The sequence below is a fragment of the Saimiri boliviensis genome, chromosome 20, assembly GCF_048565385.1.
Source record: "Saimiri boliviensis isolate mSaiBol1 chromosome 20, mSaiBol1.pri, whole genome shotgun sequence".
Taxonomy (NCBI): domain Eukaryota; kingdom Metazoa; phylum Chordata; class Mammalia; order Primates; family Cebidae; genus Saimiri; species Saimiri boliviensis.
Genome location: NC_133468.1, coordinates 24,720,768 through 24,736,768, shown reverse-complemented (window position 1 = coordinate 24,736,768; position 16,001 = coordinate 24,720,768). Strand labels below are relative to the sequence as shown.

Below are 16,001 nucleotides of genomic sequence, written 5' to 3'. Positions count from 1 at the left end.
GACTTAGGTTCTATCACTGTTCATGATGCTAAATTTGATGACTAGCTGAAACTGGTGACAGAGCTCTCCTTGTATGTTTTTCTCTCTGAAAATTAGCAAATAATCTGTGGGGCAATGTCTTAACATTTTGGGAATATCCTGTTTCCCATAAATTTTTAAGTACAGTTTTTGGCATCCATTAGTGATCCTTGCTAGAATCGATTATTTCCCTCCCCACACCAGCTTAATGAATTCCAGTGAAGCAGCAGTGAAAATTTTTTATGCAAGAGGAATTTATCTTGGGTGATTATTCATGACAAACTCAGCACACAACAAATCTATGAGATGGGGGTTAAGTAGCCACAAGCTTTTGCATTAGAGGGTGTTACTGCCTTGACCCATGTTCACTTCATTCTTCCTATATCCTGGGAGATCATAAAGGCGATATGGAGTCATCAAGGTGCTCTAAGGCAGGCCCCATTTACAGAGGAGGCAATTAATACTCAGGGCTATTGACTTGCCCAAGGTGTCTGAGAAAGCCAGCGAGAAAGACTTCATGTCTCTTGGGTCTTTTTTTTCTGAAAGCACATTATCTCTCTATTTAGGTAACCCATGAATGGGTTCTTAGTTTCTCACAAACAAAGTCTTGGGTCTTAGGCTGGGTGCAGTGGCTCATGGCTGTAATACTAGCACTTTGGGAGGCCAAGGCAGGCAGATCACTTGAGGCCAGGAGTTCGAGACCAACCTGGCCAACATGTCGAAACCCAGTCTCTATTAGATATACAAAAATTAGCCGGGTGTGGAGGTGCACGCCTGTAATCACAGCTACATGGGAGGCTGAGCTACAGGAATTGCCTGAACCCAAGCAGCAGAGATTGCAATGAGCCGAGATCATGCCACTGTACTCCAGCCTGGGCAACAGAGCAAGACTCTGTCACAAAAAAACAAAAAACAAAACAAAACAAAAAACAGCCACTGAAGATTTGGCTCCTAGAGTTTGAATTGGCATCAACACAGTCCTGTAAGTTTCTTCCTTCCAGGATTATTCCCATTTTCCAGATGAGAACTGAGGCTCTTCTCCCACTTTTTGCTTGGGATAGGCACAGTGTTGGGCACTAAGAAGAGACAAGTGAACAAGATGGGCTCCAAGAACATACACATTTTTTCAAGCAGAGCAGGGAGCCCAGGGTTAAGCCACTGCCTCCTCTTGACTCTGTTGAGCTTTCAGACAAACCCTGTCTCTACTAAAAACGCAAAAATTAGCTGGGTGTGGTGGCACATGCCTGTAGTCCCAACTACTGTAACTGTTCAAGGGGTTTCCTTGTCCGCTGCCTAGACAGAGTCAATTCATCAAGACAGGGGAATTCCAAGAGAGAAAGAGTAATTCACACAGAGCCAGCTGTGTGGAAGACCAGAGTTGGGGGGTGGGCACAAGATCAGATAAGCCAGTATATTGATGTGGGTGGTGCCAGCTGATCCACCAAGTGCAGGGCCTGCAAAATATCTCAAGCACTGATCTTAGGAGCAGTTTAGGGAGGGTCAGAATCTTGTAGTTTCCAGCTGCATGACTCCTAAACCATAATTTCTAATCTTGTGCCCAATATTAGTCCAACAAAGGCAATCTAGTCTTGGCCAGGTGTGGTGGCTCACGCCTGTAATACTAGCACTTTGGGACACCAGGGGGGCAGATTATCTGAGGTCAGGAGTTCGAGCCTAGCCTGGTCAACATGGAGAAACCCCATCTCTACTAAAAATATAAAAATTCCCTAGGCGTGGTAACGCATGCCTATAATCCCAGCTACTCAGAAGGCTGAGGCAGGAGAATTGCTGGAACCTGGAAGGCAGAGGTTGCAGTGAGCTGAGATAGCACCACTGCACTCCAGCCTGGGCAACAAGAACAAAACTCTGTCTCAACAACAACCACAAAAAACAAAGGCAATCTAGTTCCCAGGCAAGAAGCAGGTCTGCTTTGGGAAACAGCTGTTATCTTTGTTTTAAACTATAACTACAAAGTAAGTTAGTTCATCCTTATCCAGGAATGAACAAGGACAGCTTGGAGGTTAGAACAAAATGGAGCCAGTTAAGTTAAATCTCTTTTTCTGTCTCAGTCATAATTTTGCAAAGTTGGTTTCAATCTCTCCCTGTGGGTTTTATAACACCTTAATCTTAAGGTGTAGGCTATGAAGATGGGGAAAGGCCATCACTCTGGTTTCTTCCTGCTGAAAAGGGACATAGTGAGAATGGGAGCGAGCCCCAAGGTAAGAAGAATGGAACCACTTTGCAACTGCCTGAGCATACTCATGCAGGCCTGGCTGGGCTTACGAGGCTTGCATGGGAAAAACATTAGTACTCTCATCTATAGTTTTACTATAGCGTTTAAGTGAACAGCTTACCATAAAGTAAATAATGAGTCCTAGGATGAGGAGTACAATTCTCAATTTTAAAAGTAAAGATTTGAAAGCATTAGTTTGGGGACTTCTAACCCATGAATTCAATAATTTAGGATTTAGTTGAAAAGGCAGAAAAGCTTAAGGACAGCTAACAATAGTGTACCACAGTTTTGTTTTTGTTTTTGTTTTGAAGCATAATTTTTCTCTCTAGTACCCATTTTTATTAAAAGTAAATCATGACATAACTGATTTGTTTACAAACAGTCTTACTGTACTTGTCTGATTACTTGCATAAAGTGCATCAAGAATAATTATTTTTCACATTTACTTGGCTTTGATGGAACTCGGTTCCACAAGGAATCTCAGACAAGACTTTTAAAAAGACAAGCCCAGCCATGGGTCTGTACTTTCAAATACCTATGAGTTGGGTATATTCCTCTTCTCTCGAGGTCCCACGATAACATGGGTCTCCTGGGTCTGTTAGAAACTGACATTCTTTACTTACCACAGGTCAGGAACCTTGTATAGGAACTGTGTAAACAAGGTGAAAGATGAGATTCCCCAAGAGGCTTTAATTGGTTCTATACATTAACTTTGATTCTCAAAGGAAGCATGCCATTCCAGTCAAAGCCTTGGTGAAATAACCAATTTCTCCAATTGTGTCCTGTTACAAAAGTAAATAGATTCTTATTGCACTTACGCAATTAACTATACTGCCATAAATTAAAAATACTCACAAATACTTTCCAAATTCTGAAGAAATCAGGTAGAGAGAAACAAATGTGGTTGAAAACTTTCACAGGAGTGTATTTTACTCGTTAAAAGTTTGCAAATAGCTGGAAAGAAATAAGTTTTCTTGACTCTGAAAACAAAAGGATTAGCAGTGTTTAACATATCAGCTCATCATGAGAGTCCTAGAAGTTTTGTTTTTGCCTCTATTCCAAAAGCACAATTTTTAAAGTTATTTGAGACCTGCACTCAGAATCCTATATCTGATTATAAACCACAGCTGAAACAGTGGGTTAATAATGCTGCAGCCAGGTTTGGCGAACACGAACTTGAACTATGTCATTTAGTACCCACCCTCCCTCTTTAATTCCTCGTCAAGTAATCACACCAACATTGAATTGACTGGCCATTATGAAGAAATCCTTTGCTTAACCTCGTGCTAGGTCTTCAGATAAAGTTAGTGCGTATCAGAATCCCCTGGAGGGCTTGTTAAAAATGTACATTTTCAGGATCACCACTCTCCGCATTGTTTCTATATGTCCCAAACCTCCCCATCCTTCAAAACCCAGCCTCAGTTTATAAGCTGACCTCTCAGTAGAACTTTTCTTTTCTTTTTTGAGACAGAGTCTTGCTCTGTCAGCCAGGCTGGAGTGCAGTGGCATGATCTCAGCTCAATGCAACCTCCATCTCCTGGGTTCAAGCAATTCTTGTGCCTCAGCCTCCAGAGTAGCTGGGATTATAGGCATATGCCACCACACCCAGCTAGGTTTTTTTTGTATTTTGAGTAGAGATGGGCTTTTACCACGTTGCCCAGGCTGGTCTTGAACTCCTGGCCTCAAGTGAGCCACCTGCCTGGGCTTCCCAAAGTGCTGGGATTACAGTAATGAGCCACCATACCTGGTCCAGTGAAACTTTTCTTGATGTCTCCCTTCCTTGAACTCTGTGCTTCTTTTAGAAGCAGATCACTTTCTATCTTAGAAATATCTGAGCATGTGTCTTGTCTCCTGACTACACTGTAGTTACTGGGAAGACCTGTGGTTAATTTTTCTTAGTATCTTCTCCTGTAGCCAGCTCATTAGAGTAAAGGAATGAATATGACATAGAATTTGACTTCCCAGACTTTATCATCTCTTAGGGGACAGGACAAAAGTTATACAATAGAAGAGATCAGTAGAATGCAGTGTGATACAGAGGCTGTCACAGACCACATGTGGGAAGCACTAAATGATTAATAGGGACAGGGCAATAGGAGTTATGGAGACACAGGATGTAGCCCTCCCAGCACCTCCACCACCATCTTTTTTCTGACCAGTCTTCAGATAGAGATGTTTTTAAGGTCAAATTCAGATTGCTAGGTGGCAAAATGTCAGAAGATGTCCTTTGAGTTATCCAGTTTTTGTTTGTTTTTGTTTTTTGGCGGGGGGATGGAGTCTGGCTCTGTCACCCAGGCTGGAGTGCTGTGGCATGATCTCAGCTCACTGCAGCCTCCACCTCCTGGGTTTAAGCAATTCTTCTGCCTCAGCCTCCTGAGTATCTGGGATTACAGGTGCCTGCCACCACGCCTGGCTAATTTTTGTATTTTTAGTAGAGGCAAGGTTTCACCATGTTGGCCAAGCTGGTCTCGAACTCCTGACCTTAAGTGATCTACCCTTCTTGGCCTCCCAAAGTGTTGGGATTATAGGTGCAAGCCACTGCACCTGGCCTTGGCGTTATCTAGCTTAATGCCCACTTTTTACAAATAAAGAAATGGGCTCCCTGTGAGTCAAAGTATTTATGGGATGAAAATAGGGTCCAGCTGACACTTTTCCCACCCCCACATCAGCAGCTCAGATGCCTAACTGGCTATGAAGTGACTTCTTAATCCTAACCTCACCTCTGTTTTTTGTAAGATGAGAGCTTTTGAGAAGACCAAGAAAAATATCAGCCACTTCTATGACCACTTGAAAAGAAAGTTCATGACAAACCAGTTCAGAAAGCTGGGGCAGTGGAGACAGGAATCCGTGAACATCTGCCAGCACTTGGACAACCTTCGGGTGTACCAGGACCAGTTAAAACTCCAGTCTCCCAAGAAAGACCAACCACTCTAGTTCTGGAAAAGGGATCTGCCCCAGGGCCACAATGACACTAGTGTGACCAGAGGAGAACTAAAAACCAGCCAGCCTGCACAACTGTAGAACAATAAACAGAGACCAGCAGACAGCGGAGCATAACAAATCCTCAGCAATCCTCATATTCCTTGCCCCATGCATCCCTCTATTCTGGTGATGGAGGTCCTGATAGTCTCGTAGATGCTCAATTCAAAAAGGTGGGATCAAGCCAGCTTCCATGCTGAAGGCAAAGATTGACCTCTCCGTGCCCACATGTCTGAGTGACATGCCAGGCCAGGTGTACTGGGACAGTGGTATCTTAGATGGGAAAGCCTCAGTAATGCCACTGCCTGGCATTCCAGTGGTAAGGAGGTTGGGTGGAGGCATCAGAAGGACCTAGCTTAAGTGCTATTTCTACCACCAGTCAGCCATGTGACCTTGTCACCTCCCTGAACCTCCATTTCCTTATCTGAAAGAGGGTGGTAGTATTAATGGAACCTACCTCCAAGGTCTGACATGAGGATATAAAGTGCTAAGCCCAGGGCTCATCATTTCCAGTGGTTCTCACCAGGATGGCTCCAGTAGCCTTCCAGTGGTCCCCAGTCTCTGTTCTGCCTGCTCTTCAGACCACACCTGGATAGTCCCCACATTGTACCTTTATTTGCAAATACCCTTCATCTGGAATGCCCCTTTAGTCCTCTCTTCATCCTTCAAGGCTTATCCCAATGACATTTCCTACACAGCTTTTTTTTTTTTTTTTTTTTTGAGATGGAACCTTGCTCTGTCACCCAGGTTGGAGTACATACAGTGGGATGATTTCAGCTCACTGAAACCTCTGCTTCCCAGGTTCAAGTGATTCTCAGGCCTCAGCCTCTTGAGTAGCTGGGATTACAGGTGCACACCATGATGCTCAGGTAATTTTTTTATTTTTAATAGAGACAGGGTTTCATCATGTTGGCCAGGCCAGTCTGGAACTCCTGGCCTCAAGCAGTCTGCCCACCTTGGCCTCCCAAAGTGCTGGGATTAAAGGTGTGAGCCACTGCACCCGGCCTCCTAACAGCATTTTCTGACTTCCTGTCTGCCTCTGCCCACAGCCCACCTAAGTCTTACGGGTTTCCTCTCCCCTCTGAACTTGATTGCTTGTGGAGGTTTCATTCTGCCTCACATAGTAGCTATTTGAGTAGTATTTGTCTTCACTCCTGATTAGATTGATGTACACAATTTTTTATTTTTTTTTTAGATGGATTTTTACTCTGTTGCCTAGACTGGAGTGCGGTGGTATGATCTTGGCTCACTGCAACCTCCACCTCCTGAGTTCAAGTGATTCTCCTGCCTCAGCCTCCCGAGTAGCTGGGATTATAGGTGCAGGCCACCGCACCCGGCTGATGTTTATATTTTTGTAGACATGAGGTTTCACCATTTTGGCCAGACTGGTCTTGAACTCCTGATCTCTAGTGATCGGAGAGCCCTGGCCTCCCAAAGTGTTGCGATTACAGGTGTGAGCCACCGTGCCAGGCAATTTTATTTCTTAGAGACAGAGTCTTGCTCTGTCACCCAAGCTGGAAGTGAGTGGTGCGATCTTGGCTCACTGCAACCTCCACCTCCTGGGTTCAAGTGATTCTCGTGCCTCAGCTTCCCGAGTAGCTGGCATTACAGGTGGGCGGTACCACACCTAATTTTTGTATTTTTAGTAGAAACAGGGTTTCATTATATTGGCCAGGTTGGTCTCGGAAAGTCCTGACCTCAAGTGATCCGCCTGCCCTAGCCTCCCAAAGTGCAGGGATTACAGGCATGAGCCATGGCACCTGGCCTGGCCATGTTTCTCTAGGATTCCAGGAAGGGGCTGGGTGGGGATGGGGGTGGTTCTGAGGCTATTAAAGAGAATGGCCAAAGGTTGTATAGGCAAATCCTACCTGCCAATGCCCCAGACTCAAATGCATCAGGCTCACCCCAGGAAAAGCAGATAGGGCTGTCTTATTCTAGAGTGATATGAAGAGCAAGGAAAAAGCCTCCTGAACCCAGGTGGAAGCCTAAATGCTAAGGGATGTTCTGGATCCTTATCATCAGATAATCCAGAGAGAAGTGAACGGATGCCCCCCCCCCCGCCCCCGCAAACCACTGTCCAGTGAGTAATGGGAATAGAGGAATGTGCTATTCATCACAGCAACTAAAAGTTTCCAAAAGAGACAATGCTCTTGAAGGTGGAAGTGAAGTGTAAAAAGAGATTTATTCCAGGTCGGAGGCTAGGGAGTCGCAAAGACGGCCTGAAGATATCACGAGAGATAGGAAGAACGTTCAGCTTGAGGGCGAAGGAGGTGGAGAAAAAAATAGCAACTCCGGTAGCAGCTGTCTCGCCACTTTACAGCCTATGAAATCTTTGGCTTCCCTCATCTGGTTCGATCTTCAAAGCAACCTCATCGGACCGGCGTCTAGAGTTAACATTTCCATTTTACACAAGAGGAAAGTAAGACACGGCTGGGAAAAGGACTTATTCAAAATCATAAAGCAAGGTCCAGAACAGGTCTTTCTGGTCCATTATCTGTGGAAAAAGTGGACAAACACCGCAGGGCGTTCGTGAAATACTAGGTTATAAACGTGGAACAAAGTCCAAGAGTTAACGAGAGCGAAGCACCGCTTCTAGTGGTGGGCCAGGTAGGTTTCTTGGGGGAGCTGGCATTGGATTAGGCTTCTTCACCTGCTCGGTGTCAAGACCGCGCAGGAGGGTGGCGGATTTGTTCAGGAAGCAGCCGCTCCGCGAAGGCGAGGAGCTTGGGGAGAGAGACCGGTCAAGATGCCGGAGCCTCAATCCCCGCAGGCCTAGCGCTTTGGTTTCCATAGCAATGGTCGCTCATAGCAGAAAGAAATCGCCTGCGGCAGGTCTTCAGAGAAGTCACGCCCCTGAGCAGCCCCACCCAGGCTCAACCCGTTACCCGCCCCGCGAGGAAGCCGGGGTCACTGCCATCCCCGCGGCGAAGCGGGGTCAGCTCCGCTCACCGCACCCCATTACATCCAGCAACGTCCGTCTCCACGGCAAGGCACCTGGTATTACCACGGCGGCCACGGAGGGACAACATTACCGCGTCCGTAGCCGCCGCCGGGCTCCGCGCGCACGTCTGACACCCGGCATCCGGGTCTCCCGGGCCATTATGTGTCTCCCAGGCAACGCGCCGCGCTTGTTCCAGCGCCTCGCCCAGAGACTCACTCCGCTTCAGCTCGCGCCCACTGAGCATGGCTGACAACCAGGCTCCAGTTTCCAACTCTTTTTCCAACAGGGAAGCCGCAATCACACAGCCGACTAAGCCCTTAGTTTCCTGGGACCTGGGATCCTCCAAGATTTACCCGACCGCCTCCCAGGCGACCACCAGTTGCGGCGCCACCTTGGGCTTGAACCGCCTGCGGGAAAGACTCGGCCGCCGCCAAGAAATCGGCCTAGGGAGTCAGCCGCGGATCTGCTTCCCGCGGCCGCGGTCTGCGCAGCCGCCGGTGCTCTTCAGGTGCGGCCCGCAGGCCCAGGGCGTTCGTCAGACCTTCCGACCCGCTAGGCAGCCCAAACTCTTTCGGACTGGCTCCCCTCAGCCGGACCCTGGCCCTTTTTCACACACCAGAGGAGTCGATTTATCGTAGCCCCAGGCCCCAGCTCCTTCTTAGTCTAGCTCTTCGGACTCCCTGGAGCCCGAACTCCCTGACCCTGGAATCCCCATCAGACGTTCTGAGTCGGTCTGGGCCCTCCAGTCCCCTGGCATGACCTCGTGAGGCCGCAGTGCCCGAGGGGGTGAGCCCTGACTCTCCTTAGAGCCTGGAGATGCCCAAGCTCGAACCTATCTCATAAGCTCCTTCTTAGCCTCTGTGTTCCCCAGAGGTCCTGGGGAAAAAAAACCAGTTCCCTCTGCCTCGCCCCGATCCTCACAAACCCTAATTACCCGCTCTCCTTTCCATTCCACAACCCCCTCACTGCATCCTCCAGGCTCAGTCCATGGAGGAATTGAGGTGGAAAGCAATTAGGTTCAAAATAACCCTTTTTACTTGGAATATTTTCAGTCGTTGTCGCCCTCTTTCCCTTCTAGTGTTTTAGGGATTTTTGTGTGTGTGTTACAATTTTGCTTTTGTTGCCCAGGCTGGGGTGCAATGGCGCGATCTAGGCTCACCGCAACCTCCACCCCCAAAGTTCGAGCAATTCTCCTGCCTCAGCCTCCCCTGTAGCCGGGATTACAGGCATGCGCCACCATGCCCAGCTAATTTTGTATTTTTAGTAGAGACGGGGTTTCTCCATGTTGGTCAGACTAGTCTCGAACTTCCGATCTCAGGTGATCCGACCACCTCGGCCTCCCAAAGTGGTGGGATTAGAGGCATGAGCCACCGCATCCAGCATGAATCAGAAAAAAATTCTAGTCCTTCAGAATGTTTTACCCTTCCACAGTTGTCTTTTTTGTCCTCATTATAAAAGTAGCATACACTTATGGATAAATAAGGCCAGGTGCGGTGGCTCACGCCTGTAATCCCACCACGTTGGGAGGCTGAGGCGGGTGGATCGCCTGAGCTCAGGAGTTTGAGACCAGCCTAGGCAACATGTTGAAACCCTGTCTCTAGCAAAAATTAAAAAAAAAAATTAGCCAGGCGTGGTGGCTGGTGACCCCAGTTACTCAGGAGGCTGAGGTGGGAGGATCGCTTGAGCCTGGGAGGCGGAGGTTGCAGTGAGCTGAGATTGTGCCACTGCACTCCAACCTGAGCGACAGAGTGAGACCCCGTCTCAAAAAAATACAAATAAAAGAAAGAAAAATAAGGCAGACCAGCAGCATGAATGTCTAGGGACAATCACTGTTAACATTTTGGTGTATTTTGTTCATGATCCATTCATATATATGTATATGTGTATATATATATATATATATATCAACATGCTTAAAAAACAATACATCACAAAAAAAGTTCACTTTCTAGTAACCTGCTTTCTTCTCCCATCTAATATACCACCTGTGTCTATGTTTCATACACAATTACATGTATTTTATGATATACCAAAATTTATTCAGTTGCTTCCATATTATACATTTTGTTTCCACATTTTAGAAAGAAAATATGAACAGTTTTGTTTTTTTTTTTTTGGAGACCAAGTCTTGCTCTGTTGCCCAGGCTGGAGTACAGTGGCACAATACTCACTGCAAACTCCACCTCCGGGGTTCAAGCAATTCTCCTGCCCCAATCTCCTAAGTAGCTGGGATTATACATGCTCACCACCACACCCAGCAAATTTTTGTATTTTTAGTAGAGATGGGGTTTCACCATGTTGGCCAGGCTGGTCTGGAACTCCTGACCTCAAGTGATTCACCTGCTTCGGCCTCTCCAAGTGTTGGGATTATAGACGTGAACCACCGCGCCGGTCCTGAAGAATTATTTTTAAATGGACAAAACCATTTAAAAGTATATGTTCATAAGACTACTTCATGGTGTAACCAAATTATCAAAAAGTGAAAACTCAGTGCCTAGAAGTATATTAACTTTTCATTGTTTTCCCATTTTGACCAAATTGTATTTTTACCTGGAGTACTCAGCTCCATTCTACCCCACTCCACTCCATCTTTCACCTCTCACCTTTCAGAGTCTCCTAAAACCCTGGTCCATTCCATACCTCCCTCATTTTTCTAAACTCCCCAAACTTTCTTTCAGAATTTCCCTGTTAACCAGCCTAGCATCTGTCCAACCTCTTCATTGTCATTTCTCCCTGCTCTGATCTATACTCCCCTAACCCCCCACCACCCGGATCCCCTTGAGGCATATGCTCTAGAGCAAGTACCCCCCAAGCTAAACACCTCTCAGATTCTTCTGAATCCAACCCTACAACTTTTTACTCCTCTCCTCTAAGACCCCTCTCACCCATTTCATCTTTAAGAAGGATCATCAAAGTGACTGCTTTTGACCAGGTGGGCGTGGTAGTGGCTCATGCCTGTAATCCCAGCACTTCGGGAGGCCTAGGTGGGTATATCTCTTGAGGTCAGGAGTTCGAAATCAGCCTGTCCAACATGGTGAAACCCCATCTCTACTAAAAATACAAAAATTAGCCAGGCATGGTGATGAGTGCCTGTAGTCCCAGCTACTCAGGAGGCTGAAGCAGGAGAATCGTTTGAACCAGAGGCAGATGTTGCAGAGAGCCAAGATTGTGCCACCACACTCCAGCCTAGGAGACAGGGCAAAACTCCGTCTCAAAAAAAAAAAACAAACAAAAAAGATGACTACTTCTGAGGATGGTTCTGAGTTTCTGATAACCCATCCCTTGTGGACTGCACTGGGCCCTTTTACGTTCTCAGAATGGCTTTTCTTCTGTGTATCCGTGAAATACCCCTTTAGAGTACCTTTTCCACCACGAGAAACTGGTTACTCCCTTGCTCCTCCAAAAATTATGGCAGAGCTGCACTTGTCCTAAGACACCTGGGGAAGCCTCAGCCACTCCCCGCAGAACCCCATCAAATCTGCTGTGGCTCTGGCCCCAGCCATCTGTAACCTGTACCACCTTTCCCTCCCTACTCCAGCGTAATGAATTCCAGTGAAGCAGCAGTGAAAAAATTTTTACCCAAGAGCAATTTATCTCGGGTGATTATTCATGATAACCGCATTGCACAACGAATCTATGAGATGGAGGTAAAGTAGCCACAAGCTTTTGCATTAGAGGGTGTTAGTAGCTGGACCCATATTGATTCCATTCTCCCTATATCCAGAGGGATCATAGAGGTGATAGGGAATTATCAAGGTGTTCCAAGGCAGGCCCCATTTGCAGAGAAGTCAACTGAATCTTGGGGTTACTGACTTGCTCAAGGTGTCACACCTGTTTCTGTGCTAAGGGAGCCAGAGAGAAAGACTCCATGTCTCTCGGGTCTTTTTTTTCTGAAAGCACATTATTTCTCTATTTAGGGAGTCCATGAATGGATTCTTATTTTCTCCCATACAAAGTCTTGGAACCTAGGCTGGACGCAGTGGCTTATATCTCTAATCCCAGAACTTTGGGAGTTTGAGGCAGGAGGATCACGTGAGGTAAGGAGTTTGAGACCAGCTTGGCCAACATGGCAAAATCCTGTCTGTACTAAAATAGAAAAATTATCCAGGTGTGGTGGCACATGCCTGTAATCCTAGCTATATGAGAGGCTGAGCCATGAGAATTGCTTGAACCTGGGCAGTGGAGGTTGCAGTAAGCTGAGATTGTGGCACTGCACTCCAGCCTGGTCAACATAGCAAGACTCTGCCTCAAAATAAAAATTAAAAATGTTTTAAAAACACACAAAAAAGAAAATCTTCAGTCCTAGAGTTTGAAGAGGTCTCAACACCATCTTATCAGTTTTTTTCTTTCGGGGATTATCCCCATTTTCCAGATGAGAACTGAGGCTCTTCTCCCACTTTTTGCTTATGTACAGGTAGAGTTTGACCTGCTTACTTGAAAGTCTGAGTGCTATCACCCCGCTGTTCCCACAGATCCTGACTGATGAATTTATTAAACCTGTCCTTATGGCCTGCTTGGGACAGGTACTGTGTTGGGCACTAGGAAGAGACGAACAACATAGACTCCAAGAACATACTCAATTTTTCAAGCAGAGCAGAGTACCCAGGGTTGAGCTGCCGACCCCTTCTTTTCTTTTTTGAGACAGAATTTCATCTTGTTGCCCAGGCTGGAGTACAGTGGCACAATTTCAACTCACTGCAACCTTCACCACCCAGGTTCAAGCGATTCTCTGCCTCAGCCTCCCAAGTAGCTGGGATTACAGGTACCTTTCCACAGCCTACACCTGGATAATTTTGTATTTTTAGTAGAGATGAGTTTCACCATGTTGGCCAGGCTGGTCTCTAACTCCTTAACCATGATCCGCCCACCTTGGCCTCCCAAAGTGCTGGGATTACAGGCGTGAGCCACCGCGCCTGCCCCTATTATTATTATTTCTTTTTTGAAACGGGGTCTCTTTCTGTCACCCAGGCTGGAGTGCAGTGGCACAATCTCAGCTCACCTCAACCTCCACCTCCCAGGTTCAAGCAATTGTTCTGCCTCAGACTCTCAAGTAGCTGGGACTACAAGCATGCGCCACCACGCCCAGCTAATTTTCGTATTTTTAGTAGAGACAGGGTTTCACCGTGTTAGCAGTCTGGTCTCAAACTTCTGACCTCAGGTGATCTGCCCACCTCAGCCCCTTAAAGTGCTAGGATTACAGGCGTGACCCACCGTGCCTGGCCTCGGAAGCTTCCTTTTAAAGCTATATGGAGCCCTTATATATTTTAGGTATCTGACACCTATTATGTATTATTACCCCCATTTAATAGTTCAAAAACGGAGACTCAGAGATGGAGGAACTTCACTAAGATCACACAGCGAGTCACTGCAGAGTTGCAAACCCCAGTCTGGCTGACCATCAAGCAGGATATTCTCCCTAAGGCCAGAGACTGGCATCTCTAGTTTATAGACCCGGTGACTAGCAGAGAGGCCAGCGTGTAGGAACTCAGAGCATTTGAAGGCCTCTGTGACAATGTGGCAGTGTTTCTGTCTCTCTAAAAATGTGATCACATTAGGGGAAGAGGCTGCTTTGGCTAGCTACTGATTTGAAGGAAGACAGTTAGGTTCTAGCATCCCCTGACTATGCTCTGAGAATAGTGAATGAGGGCTGGTATTCCCTCATCTGTGGCTGCGGTCCTCAAGAGGGTTTGCCCCTTGAGGGATATTGGCAACACCTGGAGTCATTTTTGATTATTACAAGTGGGAGAGGGGTGGTGCTACTATTTAGTAGGTAGAGGCCAGGTATGCTGCTGAATATCACACAGTGTACAGGACAGCCCTCCACCACACAGAACTGCCCAGCTCAAAATGTCAGTAGTGTCAAGGTTGAGAAACCCTCAGACTGTCCTGTACACTGTGTGATATTCAGCAGCAGGTAAGAGTCATGCTCAACGTAAAATCACTAGTTGAGAGAAGTCAAAAAACCTGCTGTCATAGGGTGGACTAGAAAATGGTGGTAATAAGGTTGGGCGCGATGGCTCATATCTGTAATCTGAACGCTTTGGGAGGCCAAAGCAGGTGGCTCACTTGAAGTCAGGAGTTTGAGACCAGCCTGGCCAACATGGTGAAACCCTGTCTCTGCTAAAAATATAAAAATTAACTGGGTGTGGGGCTTGTGCCTGTAATCTCAGATACTTGGAAGCCTGAGGCACAAGAATCGCTTAAACCCAGGTGGTGGAGGTTGCAGTGAACCGAGACTGTGCCACTGAACTCTCTCTAGCCTGGGCAATAGCAGCCTGGTAATAGCAGCTGGATCGGGTACATCTCAGGTACATCCAAACCATACTAAGCAAGAATCCTTGGGGCCTATGTTTGTATCAAGCATCTGAAACACCTCTGATGCTCAGCCAGGTTTGGCAAACACGGACTTGAACTATGTCATTTAGTACCCACCCTACCTCTTTAATTCCTCATGTCAAGTAATCACGTCAACACTGGCCATTATGCAGAAGTCCTTTGCTTAACCTCCTGCTAGGTCTTCAGATAAAGTTAGTGCGTATCAGAATCCCCTGGAGGGCTTGTTAAAAATGTACATTTCCAGGATCACCACCCTCCACATTGTTTCTATATGCCCCAAACCACCCCATCCTTCAAAACCCAGCCTCAGTTTATAAGCTGACCTCTCTGTGTAGCTTTCTTCTTTTTTGAGACACTCTCCCTCTGTCAGCCAGGCTGGAGCACAGTGGCACGATCTCGGCTCGGCTCAGTGCAACCTCCGCCTCCTGGGTTCAAATGATTCTCGTGCCTCAGCCTCCTGAGTAACTGGGATTACAGGTGTATGCCATCACACCCAGCTAGGTTTTTTTTGTATTTTTAGTAGAGACAGGGTTTCACCATGTTGGCCAGGCCTCGCCTCAAGTGAGCCACCTGCCTCAGCCTCCCAAAGTTCTGGGATTACAGGTGTAAGGCACTACGTGCAGCCTTGAAGTTATCTAGCTTAATGCCCACTTTTTACAAATAGAGAAATAGGCTCCCTGTGAGGCAAAGTATATGGAATGAATATAGGGTCCAGCTGACACTTTTCCCACCCCCACATTCAGCAGCACAGATGCCTGCCCTGCTGTAAAGTGATCCTAACCTCAGCTCTATTAGGATCTTGATCCTAACCTCACCTCTGTTTTTTGTAAGGTGAGCGCTTTAGAGAAGACCAAGAAAAAGATCAGTCACTACTATGAACACCTGAAAAAAAAGTTCATGACAGAGCAGCTCAGAAAGCTCGGTCGCTGGAGACAGGAATCCACGACCATCAACCAGTACTTAACCTTCGGGTATACCAGGGACAATTTTAAAACTCCAGTCTCCCAAGACCAACCACCCTAGTTCTGGAAAAGAGATCTGCCCCAAGGCCACAATGACACTAGTGTGACCAGAGGAGAACTAGAAACCAGCCAGCCTGCGCAACTGTAGAACAATAAACGGAGACCAGCAGACAGCGGAGCATTAACAAATCCTCAGCAATCCTCATATTCCTTGCCCCATGCATCCCTCTATTCTGGTGATGGAGGTCCTGATAGTCTCGTAGATGCTCAATTCAAAAAGGTGGGATCAAGCCAGCTTCCATGCTAAAGGCAAAGATTGACCTCTCAGTGCCCACATGTCTGAGTGACATGCCAGGCCAGGTGTACTGGGACAGTGGTATCTTAGATGGGAAAGCCTCATTAATGCCACTGCCTCACATTCCAGTGGTAAGGAGGTCGGGGGAGGCATCAGAAGGACCTAGCTTAAGTGCTATTTCTACCACCAGTCAGCTGTGTGACCTTGCCACCTACTTGAACCTCCGTTTCCTTATCT

At 46.9% G+C, this 16,001-nt stretch overlaps 1 protein-coding gene across 1 annotated transcript; it reads left to right on the top strand.

The window, feature by feature from the left end:
* The first annotated feature begins 8,275 nt into the window (after positions 1 to 8,275).
* C20H5orf52 (chromosome 20 C5orf52 homolog) lies at positions 8,276 to 15,721 on the top strand. Its single transcript, XM_039460681.2, has 3 exons — positions 8,276 to 8,679; positions 11,710 to 11,818; positions 15,339 to 15,721. Exons 1-3 carry the CDS (start codon positions 8,414 to 8,416, stop codon positions 15,528 to 15,530), a joined length of 567 nt encoding a protein of 188 aa, XP_039316615.1. The 5' UTR covers positions 8,276 to 8,413; the 3' UTR covers positions 15,531 to 15,721.
* The last annotated feature ends 280 nt before the right edge of the window (positions 15,722 to 16,001 follow it).

Coding starts and splice junctions, on each gene's coding strand:
- C20H5orf52 (XM_039460681.2), top strand. CDS start 8,414: ATGGCTGACAACCAGGCTCCAGTTTCCAACTCTTTTTCCAACAGGGAA. Junction 8,680..11,709: donor CAGCCGCCGGTGCTCTTCAG/GTGCGGCCCGCA, acceptor TCCCTACTCCAG/CGTAATGAATTCCAGTGAAG. Junction 11,819..15,338: donor AACGAATCTATGAGATGGAG/GTAAAGTAGCCA, acceptor GTTTTTTGTAAG/GTGAGCGCTTTAGAGAAGAC.